At 42.6% G+C, this 13679-nt stretch overlaps 1 protein-coding gene across 4 annotated transcripts in view; it reads right to left on the reverse strand.

Annotated features, from left to right (window-relative positions):
- Rbpj (recombination signal binding protein for immunoglobulin kappa J region) overlaps positions 1–13679 on the reverse strand; it is a 187828-nt gene that overhangs the window by 34963 nt on the left and 139186 nt on the right. The window contains exon 2 of one of the 4 annotated variants that reach the window (XM_051174037.1): positions 9136–9315. The exons of the other annotated variants lie outside the window; for them this stretch is intronic. Within the exon in view, the coding sequence (XP_051029994.1) occupies positions 9136–9152 (17 nt within the window). The 5' untranslated portion in view covers positions 9153–9315. The remainder of the gene's footprint in view (positions 1–9135; positions 9316–13679) is intronic. 4 annotated transcript variants of the gene reach the window in all.

The raw sequence follows: 13679 nt of genomic DNA on the forward strand, positions 1-13679 counted from the left end.
GCTCAGAACTGTCTATAACTCCAAGCTCAGACACCCTCACACAGACATACATGCAGGTAAAACACCAACACAAATAAAGAGAATAAATAAATTATAAAAAATAAAAAACACAAGAATGTAAAATACTGTAGCAGCTATACAAGACAATGTGATTTATCAAAGCATGAAACAGAATCACTACATGATCCATGACACAATTTCCCTCCCGAGCACAGACTCAAAACAAGGGAAAGCAAATACTCAGGGTTACAGCAATGGCCGTTCACAACAGCTTGAGAAGTGGAAAGAACCCACACACCACTGACAATAAGATGGACAAACAGAATGCCATGTATACAAAGAAGAACTACTCAACCTAAAGGAAGATAACCCTGGCATACATGAGCCTTGAAGAAACGCAAAGTGAAATGAATCAGACTAAAACTGAACAAATAGTATTAAAATTCCTAGAGTAATCAAATTCAAGGACAGAAAGCAAAATTGTGATTGTAAGGGTTATATGCGCCTGGGGTCAGAAGATATTTGGTCACAAATTCATATTCTTGAATACAACAGCTTCTATAAAATACACTTGTGATTAGTAAAACACTAAATTCTTTCCACCCTATCTATCATCACACTGTAAGGTCTCTCGGGTGTTGTGGGAATTCATTCTGCCAACAGGTTTGGGTACCAGCCTTAGGCATGGCTTCTTGACTGCTGATGTAACTCCTTTAAAAGAAGCCCCTTTCTTGGATCTCTGCTTCCACTGACCCCAAGGCAGAAAGGAAGACAGTGGGCTCTCTACCTAGTTAATCGTGAGAGTTTTCCCTAACAAATCTCTGATATCTCTTTATTCTGGCTCTCGTGGGTTCACTGATTAATCCATCACTGCAAAATACAGTACAGAGATCGCCATTTACTGAGCACCTTAGCTCTCTGTGATGCTCTGAGTAAGAATGCCCCCACAGGCTCATAAGTTTGAATGCTTAGGAGGTGTGACGTATCACTCTGAGGTTGCAAACGCCCATGCCATGCCCAGTGTCTGTGTCTCCGCCCAGGGACCGGGGTGTAACTCAGCCACTGCTCAAGCACCAAGTGTGCTGCCATGCTCCCCTCAGGGTGATAATCACCCAGCCCTGATGAGCCTGTCTGCAAACTCCCACTGACTAAGACACTTCCAAAAACCAAAGAGAAAGCAGGGCAATTGGAACCCTGGCCTAACTGCACAAAGCTAAGAAGTAGTAGCCTAACTCCCCAAACCAAATGATTTTTATACACTTACAAATCAAGTCCTAGTGTTTTCAAAAAAGCCTGACTCTACTTGGGGGCGAGGGGCTGGAGAGAGGGTCCCATTTTTAGGGCATAAAAAGGGCACGGTAAGTACCTAACCCTAACATGGGAGTAAAAGAAAATGATGAGAATCAAAATCCTTATCTTCAAATCAGAGCTTAACGAAGCTTTTCCTATGACTTCACGAAAAAGAAGTCTCTAGTGCTAACACCCAATCAATACATTTCCTCTGAAATATAGGCAATTATGCTGTTATCACATACCACATCATTAATCTACATTTGTAGTAAAGACACACACACACACACACACACACAAACACTCAGAAGAGGAGGGAGGGAGGGAAGGAGGGAGAGAGAGAGAGGGGGAGAGAGAGAGGGAGACAGAGAGAGAGAGAAAGTAGCCTTAACCACAGTCCAAAGTTTAAAGAATGGCTTTCTGCCAAAGTGTATCTGAGGCATTAAGCTGTCAGTCTGCCTTCATGCACGGTTTAAGACAGTGAATGGAGCCCAGGGCCTCATACTTGCCCATATAACCCTCAGAGGCCACAAGGTCCTGAAGGCAGAATGCACCACAGAGCACAGCTGTGGCTCGGGAGATGATCTGACTGTTTTACTGTTTTACTTTGCCATCAGAAACACCAGTGCCAGCACCAGGCTTGGCTGCTTGAGGAATAAGTTCCTCAAAGCCGGTCCTCCAGTAACCGGCACACTGTTCAGCAGGCAAAAACTAGGCTTAAGTGGCACTAAGTCAGATATGGATAAGGCCTCCGTGGTTGCTCACCAAGCTTTTACAGTTTAGCTCATTCCTGTTACACCATTTACTTGGTTGGGTACATCATTGTTCAACAAGTTTAAATTATGCAAACTGCAACTCTGTTGTTAGTTAACCTACTAGCCAGATTTATTACTAAAAAAATATACACAATAGTTTTTCTTTAGGGCTAAGTTCCTTAATTAAGTCACTTAATTCTTAATATTCCTTCTCATATGTTTGCTAAGTACATGAGAAGTCTCTCTGCTCTACAGTATCGGAGGCCTCTTCTGTAACTCTTAGCTTCTACCACAGAAATTCATTGACAAAGGCCATGGATTCTTTATTTCCACTCTTCCATGCCATTAAGTTAGATGAAATGTGCCTTGTTATCTCCCAGGGTTTTCTAACTTGGCCTCTTGTAACAGAGTAAACAGAAAAGCAACAGAGAATCTATCTTACATGTGTTTCCACTGAAGCTTCAGCAACATTCCTCAAAGTTGGTAGTCCTTTTAACATTTAAAGTTCGTCTTTTTAATTTATGTGTATGAGCGTTTTGTATGTGTGTATGTATATGTACCCAAAGGGGTCAGAAGAGAGAATCTAATTCCCTAAGAGCGGGAATTTATAGGCAGTTGTGAGCCACTCAATGTGGGACTGGGAACCAAAGCTCTGCCTTCTTCATGAGCAAGTGCTTCTAACCACGGAACCATGTCTCCAGCGCAGCTACCCCAACTTCTACTTATATACTAAAAATCATGCCACGACAATGAGAAAAACCTACATAAAATCTGTAAGGAAGTTATGTTTGTTTCTTCTGGTTTTCCTGCCCCAAAATGCCCTTTCCTCTTTGTAATAATGTTCATTTACTTTTCCCATTTTACCAACCACCAGGCGTGTCATGTTTAATCTTTCAAGGGGAAGAGGGAGGGAGCTCTTCTTAACAAATTCAAGTATTTATCTGTAAATGAAAACCAAATTCTAAGGATCAAATATTATAGTAAACCAACCAGAAAATATGAAGACTGGCATATGGTTAATTAAACCTGGGGGGGGGGAATTACTGTGGTAATGGTTCTAAGGGTTGGTCAAATACAGATTCTAAACGATTTCAAGAAGCCTAGAAACAAAGATAATACTATCCCACAATAAGCCAGCTTACATAAAGGAACCTTAGGCTTTCCTTTTATGCTGGCCCAATTTTATGGCAGGCATGTACACCAAGACAAACTGACAGTATTATTAGGTTGTGTTAACCACATTAAACATTTACTGAAACACATATGTCAAAATGTCAAAAATAAACCAAGACATTCCACTGGGACCTCGTTTGGTTCCGGTATAGCTGGAGAATCAACTCTATTAGCCAAGAAGCCCAGCCCATCTGCCTTCTCCCCATACACACTGAGCAGGCACAAAGCCCCACTCGGAGGAGATGGACTCTCAGCTCCCTCTTTCTGCAGGGTTGCAAAGGACACACCAAGACACAAGTATCAAGAAGCCGACAAGCTCCTTTTCTAAAGGAGAGGTTCTGTCCTGCCTGGGGCAATCCGTTAGGATTAAAGGTTTATGGTACTTCCTAGCATCCTCAAGACTGACTCTTTCTTGTTGGTTTAGTAACTTCTCATTTGAACTGACTGGTTCTGTGACACAAAAGTTGACCCCAGTCAGTGTTCACAGTATTAATCTACAGGAAAAATTCAGAGCAAAGACTTTTGTTTGTTTAAATTGCAGTAGTGGTGTTGGGTGAGGCTGCGGCGTACAAAGAGAAGACAGGAAAGAAAACCGAGGCACTAGATAGAGCCAGGAGAGCAGCAACAGAAGACGGGAAAAGCTGCGTTGGGGAGTGCAGAAGAGTAGTGGAGAACCATAAAGGGCAACTGTCCACCTCCTCACAAACCACATCTGTCATCCCCAAATATGGAGATATTTGAGTGGGTACAGTTTTTCTTCTGTGAGATGTGAAAAAAGAGGTCGGTTTCCCTATAAATAATCTTAAACTTCGCTCTTTCCACTGTGAGGGAAAAGCTCCAGTTGTGAAGCTAGCACAGCTGGTTTTCCCAGTGCCTTCGGTTACTCCCTAACTTCCGTCTGTGAATCGGGATGCTGGGTCAGAGTGGCACGTGGACTAAGGAAGGCGCACGCTTTCAGTGCCCCGGAGACTTTTCTAGCCTTCAGACCAGCGCTTCTCAAATTCCTGATGTTGTGACCCCTAAACACAGGTAGGTGTTTAAGGTCAATGGCCTTAGGTGACCCCTGTGAAAGGGCAGCCCGCACCCCAGGTTGAGAACTGCTTTACACGTATCAGTACCTAACTCAGAATGATGCATTTGCACAGACAAAGACTGGTTCAAAAACAAGAAAGCCTCTGAATATTTTGTCATTCAATCTGTACATCAAACATTAAGCAAGTAAGAGCATGGACTCTTACCCCATGACAAGGTGTTTATCTTAAAAACTTACCCATCGTTAAAAAACGTTTTATTCTGTAAGCGCTTACTCACCAGGAATGGAAGGGACTGTTGATGGGGTACGGAATAAGTCTGGAAGCAGGGCTAGGATTAAACTCCTTTGCTGAAGGGGGAGCTAGTGAATGTTCAAACGTGAACGCTTTCCATGGGTCTGCTTGCCCCACTGGCCTTCCTATGGACGCTGCCTCCTCTACTGCCTCACTGACGGGAGCTCCAATTCTCACCCACACCCACCGGCTTTTCCACGGGAAAAGTGTAGTGAATGCCGATGCTCTACTGCTACCATCGCCTCCATCGCCACGGTTGTGACAGACCACAGAGGAAGCCCTCAGTTTACCTCACCTTCCCACCCCAGCTTAGAGAGGGAGAGGGAGAGGGAGAGAGAGGGAGAGAGAGAGGAAGGGAGAGAGAGAGAGGGAGGGGGAGAGAAATGGAGAGAGGGGGGAGAGAGAGGGAGAGAGAGAGAGAGAGAGAGAGAGAGAGAGAGGGAGAGAGAGAGAGGGAGAGAGAGACTGTTTTCCGATGTGGCATGTTTACAGTCACAGCTTTTTAAAAATCTTATTAACACAACAGCTGTCACAGCAACATCACCGTCACCTGAGGCCGCATCCTATTTCCTTGCAGCTTCCCCATAATGGGCTACAGGAAGCCTGCGGCACTCACTCCCACCGGCTGGCTGGTGAGGGGCTGGCACTGCGAGCATTGCAACGTGTCTCCCTGTCCACCTGTCTGTCCACCTGTCCTTTCCTCGTGTCCTAGCAGCGCATGGCACACAGGGAGAAAAGTGGCCTCGCCATTTTTTCTTGCCCCCTCGTTTTCCTCAGAAAATGAGCTGACACACACAGTCTACTTTCTCAGCTAGGTTTTATGAAGCACTCTTTTTTTGAGCTATCCCACATCCGCACACATCCAAAATAGTACTATTTCTCAAAGTAACGAAACTGTGCGTAATGACAGTACCATCACTTACGCACAACTCTTTAGGTTTGGTTATCTTAAAAATTCTTTTTTTCTGAGGGGGGAGGGGAGGGGAGGGAGAATTGGGGGGAGGGGAGAGAGGGGAAACTGTGGTTGGGATGTAAGAACAAGAACTATAAGCAAAAAAATTTTAAATCCAAAGTCCAACTTGGTGAGTCCATGGGCTTCTTGGGCGCACTTACAAAGCATGGTCAGTGTGACTTACAAAACAGCTGTATAACAGGGAAGTCTAGCCGCAGCACGGATAACGGGATAACGTCCACAGCGGCACAGTGCCTCCCACCCCGATTGCTCTAGCTCCCAGGCTTGAAGACACAAGCAGGGGGACGCGGAGGGAGGAAGGGCCTTCCCGGGCCCCTTCTGTGAGGGACATCAAGAAGCCCCTCCCCAATCTTGAGGGTCACTTGAAAGCAGTCCAGCTGTTCTGAAGAAGGTGATGGCTGCTAGAGCTTAGGGGCCAGCATTTCACAACCACCACCATTATCAGGGCAACTAATCCACTGCCTGGGAAACCACGCACTCCTCCACAATTTCAAAACAGCATTCCTAAGAGTACATCATACACAATTCAGAGAAGGAACTGTATCTTTTAGCTCAGTTTCTAAGAATTTGAAGAGAAAGATGAATTATGCCGATTGTCCTTGCCCTCTTCTTCTGACAAAGAGCATTCCTTTTTTGTTCACCTGCCCAGTATAAAAAACTACTGCATAAATTTCATTACTGTGAAATGACTCATCCTCACTGTTCACTGTTTTCTAGGAAGCATAATTTTATTTTAAAAACAAGGTAAAATGTACTTATGCTGACATTTATTTATTTTGAAGCATTATTTACTTAAAAAATGTTACCAATATTCTCAATCGATGTATAAAGCAAATATCTGCTTCTTATGAGGATACTGTGGTAAGGCACAGGTACATACTAGTCCAAGGAAAATGTGTAAATGTCATATCAACCCTAACGGAAACAGAAATTCTCACATCAAACACTCTTAACACTGACATCTTTTTAAACACTAAATTAAAGAACCACCTGTTAAATAAACAATTCATTACATATCACAAAAAATAAGCTACGAGGGTTTCTTTGAAATTTGTAACTTGTGTTCCCTTTACACAAATGAAAAGCAAGAGCAAACTCTAACTAGTGAATATTGTGAATGTCTTACATGATGAACCTCCGAATATTTACTGGGACAGACATAACCCACACAAGGGAACAAATCATGGTCTTCTAGTTATCAGATGACACATGGGTTCACTAATACCTGCCTGAGATGCTGGCAAGCTGCGGGGCCTGATAGCAGCTTGGCAACAAACAGCAAGGCTCTCATCAGCTTCCTGCCTAACATTACTATAGCTCAGCCTTCTATAATCCAGAGCCTATTTACGCCCTTGAAACAAGTTTGACAAGAGCCAATGAGATGGCTGGGGTAAGGGTGCTTGCTGCCAACCCTGATGATTTGAGGTGCATATCCTGGACCCACGTAGCACAAGGGGACAACTGAGTAGACAAAGTTGTCACCTGTCTCCACACACAAGTGCATGCGTGTGTGCATGTGTGTGCGCGTGCGTGCGCGTGCTTGTGTGTGTGGTGGGGAAGGGGAGGGGTGTAGAAAGAGAGAACACACGAAGAGCCACGGTTACCCTGGTATCCTATTCTCTTCTACACCCCAGACCCCTATAACATATAACACATACATGTAAAGGGAACTTTATACAGGATACAGCATCCGTACCATTAAAAGCCACAAGCAAACATTCAAAGCAAGACCGTGCAAACCCAGTGCCACCCACAAGGACTTTGTGGCTGTAGAACAACTAGAGCTAAGACTGACCACAGATCCAGATGCGTACACATTTTCATTTTTACATTTTAAAAACTGAAATAACTTTCAGTGCCAGAACAAAAACTCAAACAGGAAACACCAATTCAATGATGGGTTTTAGCTGTAGGAAATCACTGGGAAAAATGCAAGTTTCAGGATGGGACAGATAACTGCACCCTGGAGTCCAGATTTCACATTTAATAATTATCACTATCACTAACTACCATTGATTCTTATTGCCAAACCCTTCACATGCATGCAATCATTTAAATATCAAACGTAAATTATACTATACACCTTTTTAATACATAAATTTGTGCTTTCCAGGTCATTCTTACAACCTGTCAAGATAACAAAGAAAAGTCAGTATGTAACTTAGGAAAACAGACTCCAAATTTCTTAAAACAAAGCCGTAACTCTTCCACCAAGCTTTGCCAGAGTACTAGAATCCTATCTGGATCTTCCACCAAGAGCAAAAATTGCCAGCTTTGCCAGAGTACTAGAATCCTATCTGGATTTCAGACAAAGCAAACGGAGGCCAGAATGCAACCCAGAAGTAAAGCTTAAAGCTTGAAGTAGCAAGTCTCATAGAGAACCTTATTTTGTAAACAATGTACTGAGCACCATCGTGGGAGAAAGCATCTTTGTGGAAGGTAGACAGTATTGTTTGCCATCAGATATCAACTTCGGGGTTGAAATGAATGACTGCCTTGACTCATAAACACCAGATGACGCCACTTGGGAACATGATTTCATCACTGTCATCACGGACTACATTTTAATATGAAACAGTGTTGTCCTGGCTTCAACAACTAAACTCCAGTAATAACATAGTTACTGACATGCCAGAGGATATGAATATGTATGTATGTGTGTATGTATATGTATGTGTGTGTGTGTGTGTGTGTGTGTGTGTGTGTGTGTGTATATATATATATATATATATATATATGCGCGCAGCCCAATTCAACCTGTTGATCTGTAGCTTACACCTTCATCTTTCCAATGAACACATTTTCCTTCAGGCTGTAAAAGACAAACAATTCTAAATCCGATAGGACGTTAATGAGGTAAGTACAGCCCAAATCCAGTCACTTCTATATACAAAACAAACCCAGGAGCAACCACAGCATAAAAACTAGATTCCAGGATTTCACGTGATGACATAATTTTACATCGTGCAAGGAAAATTTTATGAGCATGGATGTAGGTGTTACAGAGCCTAAACTTACCACTCCTGGTGACCACAAGTTACAAGACTATATACTATGAATACATGTATGATCAATTGCATTCTTACACCCATGAACTCACAATATATGTATTTTAAAATCACTCATTTTCCTCCAAATGATTTCCCCCCACTTCTTGTTTACAACACAATAAATACTGTTTACAAACAGTACAAAGAGTCATGTTACTAGTCACATTAATACCCTAAGTGAAGAACTTATACAACTGTTTTTGTTCAGGCCACCATGAGATGACAGCACTACGGAGGGCTAGTCTGTGAGAGCAGCGGTCAGATAATCACAGAGTAATACTTAACTAACAGGAGTAGTGCATTTCCACACGGTCTGATGAAAGAAATTATACCTTACAATTAGTGTAGGAGAGCATCTATTCTGGTGTCTCCCACAAACTTGTATCAAAAGAGGGAAGGGGGGAAACCCTCTAGCATAAAGCTCGTGATTTTAATACCAAAAAGCCCATGATACACTCACAACCATGATCTAAGCACTAAAGTACGCTAAGGTATGAAAACAGACAGCATTATTAAGTGTTGAACCCACCGATAACCTCTGGACCACTGAGAGATCTCTGAGAGCATACCTTTTAATCCACGCCATAGCACTTCAAGAGCATGTTAAGGTTAGCCACGCTGGAACCCTTTGAAGAACCTCACAACACCTCAGACCGTGGATCTGTACCTTCTCCTTTGCTTTTGAGATCATAACGGTTCCGAAGAACTAAATGCTTCCATTTGAATTGATAGTCTCATAATTTCAATAACTTAAAAACAAAAACAAAGAATAAACAAGGACTTAAGTGTTGGTCTAGTAAGGCACCGTGCTTCGACTCAGAAAAACGAGAAGCCACTGCCACCGCGCCGCTGTACAATTGTGGGCACTTGCTTTATTTACACAGACGTTTCTCTAACAGTTCCCACAAATGTGTACCTTAATCGTTTCTTCTACCCATTGTCCTAGTCATCTCTCCATCTGACTCATCAGTATTCTTTGCAACATCCCTTACAATCCACCTGACAGCAGTATCGATCGCTGCCCACATCCTGTGGGAAATCTACTCCACGTCTAAGTTATCTGAAGTACAGGTAAAGTGACCCAGAGCTTGTGCCCAGAGACTGAGGGGACACAGCAGTCTTGGAGACTGTATCCTCAACCTGTGGTCTAATGCTGTGGTCTAGGGTCAGAACAGAGTGAACCACAACAGCCAGGTGGACAGAGACCATCTGCTTGCTTGCTTGCTTGCTTGTGTGGAGGTGGAACACGATGCCAGGTCTTCTGTAAGAAGAAAACCTACTCCAGAATGGGTTCACTGCTGCTCTGCGAGCGCCCTGGAAGACATATGGCCTTCTCTCTTCACCCTGACCCACTTTTCAAAAATAGGAAACACCACAAATGTTTCATAATTTAGATATAGTGACAAGTTCATATACTGCAGTTTTATATCCAAGAACCACAATCTCTGATGCAAGTTTAATACAGAATGTTTGTATTGCACAAAATAGAATATCATCAATGAATATATACATTTCCTGTCAAAAAGCAATTTAAATTATTTTAACATAAAGCAAGTTTCTACAGAAGAGTAAGACAGCCGGTTAAGACTCTGTGCATATGAAGTAGGCCTGGTGAAGGACGGAACAGGGCTGCAGTCTGTGCTAAGGACAAAGTGAAACCCTTCCTGTTTGAATTCACTCCAAGTCCAGTGTCAGATGACGACACATTTCTAAGATCACTCTACAGAAAGCTGACAATGATGACAGAGCTACATCTAAGAAAGCTTGACCAGCATAAAGGAAACTAATGAAAAGAGAACCAAAGGACCTGGCCCAATGAAACCCCTGCTAATGGCCCCAGGCCCTCCCTCTTCTGCTCAAAACAAGTTAGCAGTGTGTGTTTATGTGCACACCCACAAGCCTGTTCCCTCCTGGAAGGATGCTATGCTGTTTCCTACACTATGCCCCAGCAAATAAACGCATCCTACACACAGGGTACCAGATGAATGCTTCTCAACAGTTCCTTTTCCACACAGGAGAGAAAAGGGGGAGGGGGGCCGCTACTGGAAAGCAAGCAAACACACGAGTACATCAACGAACAAAAGTACAGAAGAGCCCTGTTCTACAGGACACAGCATCTGTACTCAAGGACTGGCCTAAAGAAAACCCACGCAGTATACCAAAGAATTGGACACTAAGTGGGTCCTCTACCTAGAATCTCAGAACGTCCCTACAAAACTGGTGCACACTCCTGCTAACGGACAGAAGATCTAGTGCTGGCACATTGTCCCAAGACAATACTAAACACTTCATGGCATTCCACTCCATCCTAACCCTCCTGACAGGTGAGAGTCCGGGACTCGGAGGTATGTGTGAAGGTCAGTTGCTTGTAGTGATACAGTTTTATGAAAATACCTCTTGATCCCCAAAACAGAGCTCCTGAGGTCACAGTTCAAAGGGAAGTTAATACTATACTTAACTTGCTCCCTACTGTGTACTTACTCAGCTGGTTTAAGTTTAAACTGCCTTTAAAAGAACCTTACTAGAGCCAGGCGTGGTGGCACACACCTTTAATACCAGCACCCAGGAGCAGAGCCAGGGAGAGCTCTGTGAATTTGACATCAGCCTGCTCTACAAAGGACAGCCAGGGCTGTTACACAGAGAAACCCTGCCACAGGGGCAAAAGCAAAAAGGGGGTGGGCGGGGCTTACTATGCCCTTGATAACCTAAGCTAATGCATCTTTCACCTTAAATTATGTACTCTTCCATGCCCCCCCCCGTGTGTGTGTGTGTGTGTGTGTGTGTGTGTGTGTGTGTGTGTGTGTGTGTGTGTGTTGTGGTTATCATTTACTGAAAGCAGCCTACAGGCTAGAATCTACCTTAAACAAAGATATCGTCACTCTCGTTGGAAAGCAACTTGTGGATAGCTGAAAATGTGTGTTAGTTATGTTTGCTTTTCTCAGTGCTTCTGGGTCACAACCAGAACCCAGTCCAGGGGAACCGAAGCCCTCTTCTGACCTCGGCAGGCTCCAAGCTCTTACACGCACATGGTACACACACACACACACACACACACACACACACACACATGCAGACAATCATACATATAAAATAATAAATCTGAAAATGTTTAAACCGTGTAGCTTTTGCCTGTGTAAATTTTAGCTGTCAAATCTAAAGTGGCCATGAACGGCAGTCCCCACAGATGGATGTACAGACACATTTTCCTCAGCTTATCTAATAGTCAAGTCCTATCTTTTCAGGGGAAACCACTATGAGTCGCGAAGTTATCCTTGGGTTATAGAGATGATAAAATGGGGAGCAAACAGACCTTTAGGTAGTGATTACCCTAAAAGAACAGCACAGGCATTGGCAAAAAACCTCCCAAATTAACTCCAGGAAACTGCTAAGCAACTTCAAGATGTGAAAAGAAACATCCACTCATCAATGACCACTCAAGAAACTGAACTATGCCAATGTTGGTAACAAACTGAACAACACAAACAAGAAACCATCATTTTTTCATAACAGCTGAAACAATCTTGCAGAATTATCACAATCAAGGGTTTGATTCAAAATGTGTTACAAGAAAATTAAAAGGTCATTTAAAGTATCTTCCCTCAGGCCAGTCCAGTGATACACACCTTTAATCTCAGCAGTGAGGAGGAGGCAGAGCAAAAGCAGGCAGAGCTCTTTAGTTTCCAGGCCAACCAGGGATACATGGTTAGACCCTGTCTCAAAAACAAAACAAGATACTTGACTAAACACAGCACACCTTAGGCAAAACAGCACAGTAAAAGGGTGTTCCTATGAAATGCCCAGCCTTAACTAAACCCTTCCTTGTAAAAAGTAGGAAAGAGCCTATGCATGTCCTCATGACATTTCACATCGTCCTGTTCCTTCAGCAGAAGAAACAGTTTCCTGCCAGGTTTTTCATCCTTCCTTTGGTTTTATTCCCGTAAGCCTGATGTTGAAGGAATCTAGAGCAGAGTGAGCACCAAGTGGAAAGGTAGCATTCATTCTGAACACACGAGTGACAGCTTCGTGATGCTGGGCACATGTGATAAACTCTACCTAAAACACAGTGGACATCCAAGTATCTGCTAAACATGAGGGAAAACTTCAGCAGTGACTCTTTTTAGGAGGGATGGGGGAAAACAGTAGGCTGGCATATCCAATTTTCCATTTTGTAAAAATTAACTCACTTAGGAGATTATATCTTGGAGATTATGTTTAAAACTGTACTGATACTTATTTACAATGAACAACTTAATATATATTTGTACACACAAAGACATGATAAGGTGAAATGTCAGGATAATAGTTTTTAAGAGATAATTGGGTCAATAAATAAGACAACAATTTTGACAACTGAATTTTTGGTTGCAACTGGCCCTCTTCGTATCTGAGAATGAGAACTGACCTATCAAGATAAAAGATATTTTGGAATAGGACTGGAGAGATGGCTCAGGGAGTCAAGGCCCACGTTTAACCCAGCACATACGGGACTCCAACTCCAGGGGATCCAGCACCTCTGGCCTCTGAGTGACTCTATCTACACTCATATGCACATGCTTGCACACACATACACATAATTTGAAAAAAAAAAGATTTTAAATATGAGAAAATATTTAGTCTGTGCTTACTATATCCATCCACAATTGTGTGCATCACAACCCAATCCATAGTACTCTGGTTGATATACATTAGTATAGGCCATGAAATTATTTAAATGTAGACTGTTTAAACCAGTAAAGTAAAAATAAGTTTATCTTTTGATCATATTTTTCTTTATAAAGGGCAAGGAAATTTAACCACTAAAAGCAACTAAGATCAGAAAATACTATACAAGAACTTGCATCTTATGAAATAAATTTTTTATTCGTTCAAATTTTATCTTCATTCTTCAATCACCATGAGCTTCAATGTAAAGCATTCTTTCTTTAAAGACCATTAAAAGGTGCTAAGAGCTGGGCATGGTGGCACATTACTGTAATCTCAGCAGTACATAAGCTGATGCAAAAGGTTCAAGTCTGAAGCCTGCCTAGGTTACAGAGCAAGAGTGTGAATACTACATCCCAAAAAAGTAATACAGAAAACTGTATGATAAATAAAAATAAGAATGCCTATAATT

Source organism: Phodopus roborovskii, unplaced genomic scaffold (assembly GCF_943737965.1).
Source record: "Phodopus roborovskii unplaced genomic scaffold, PHOROB, whole genome shotgun sequence".
NCBI lineage: Eukaryota > Metazoa > Chordata > Mammalia > Rodentia > Cricetidae > Phodopus > Phodopus roborovskii.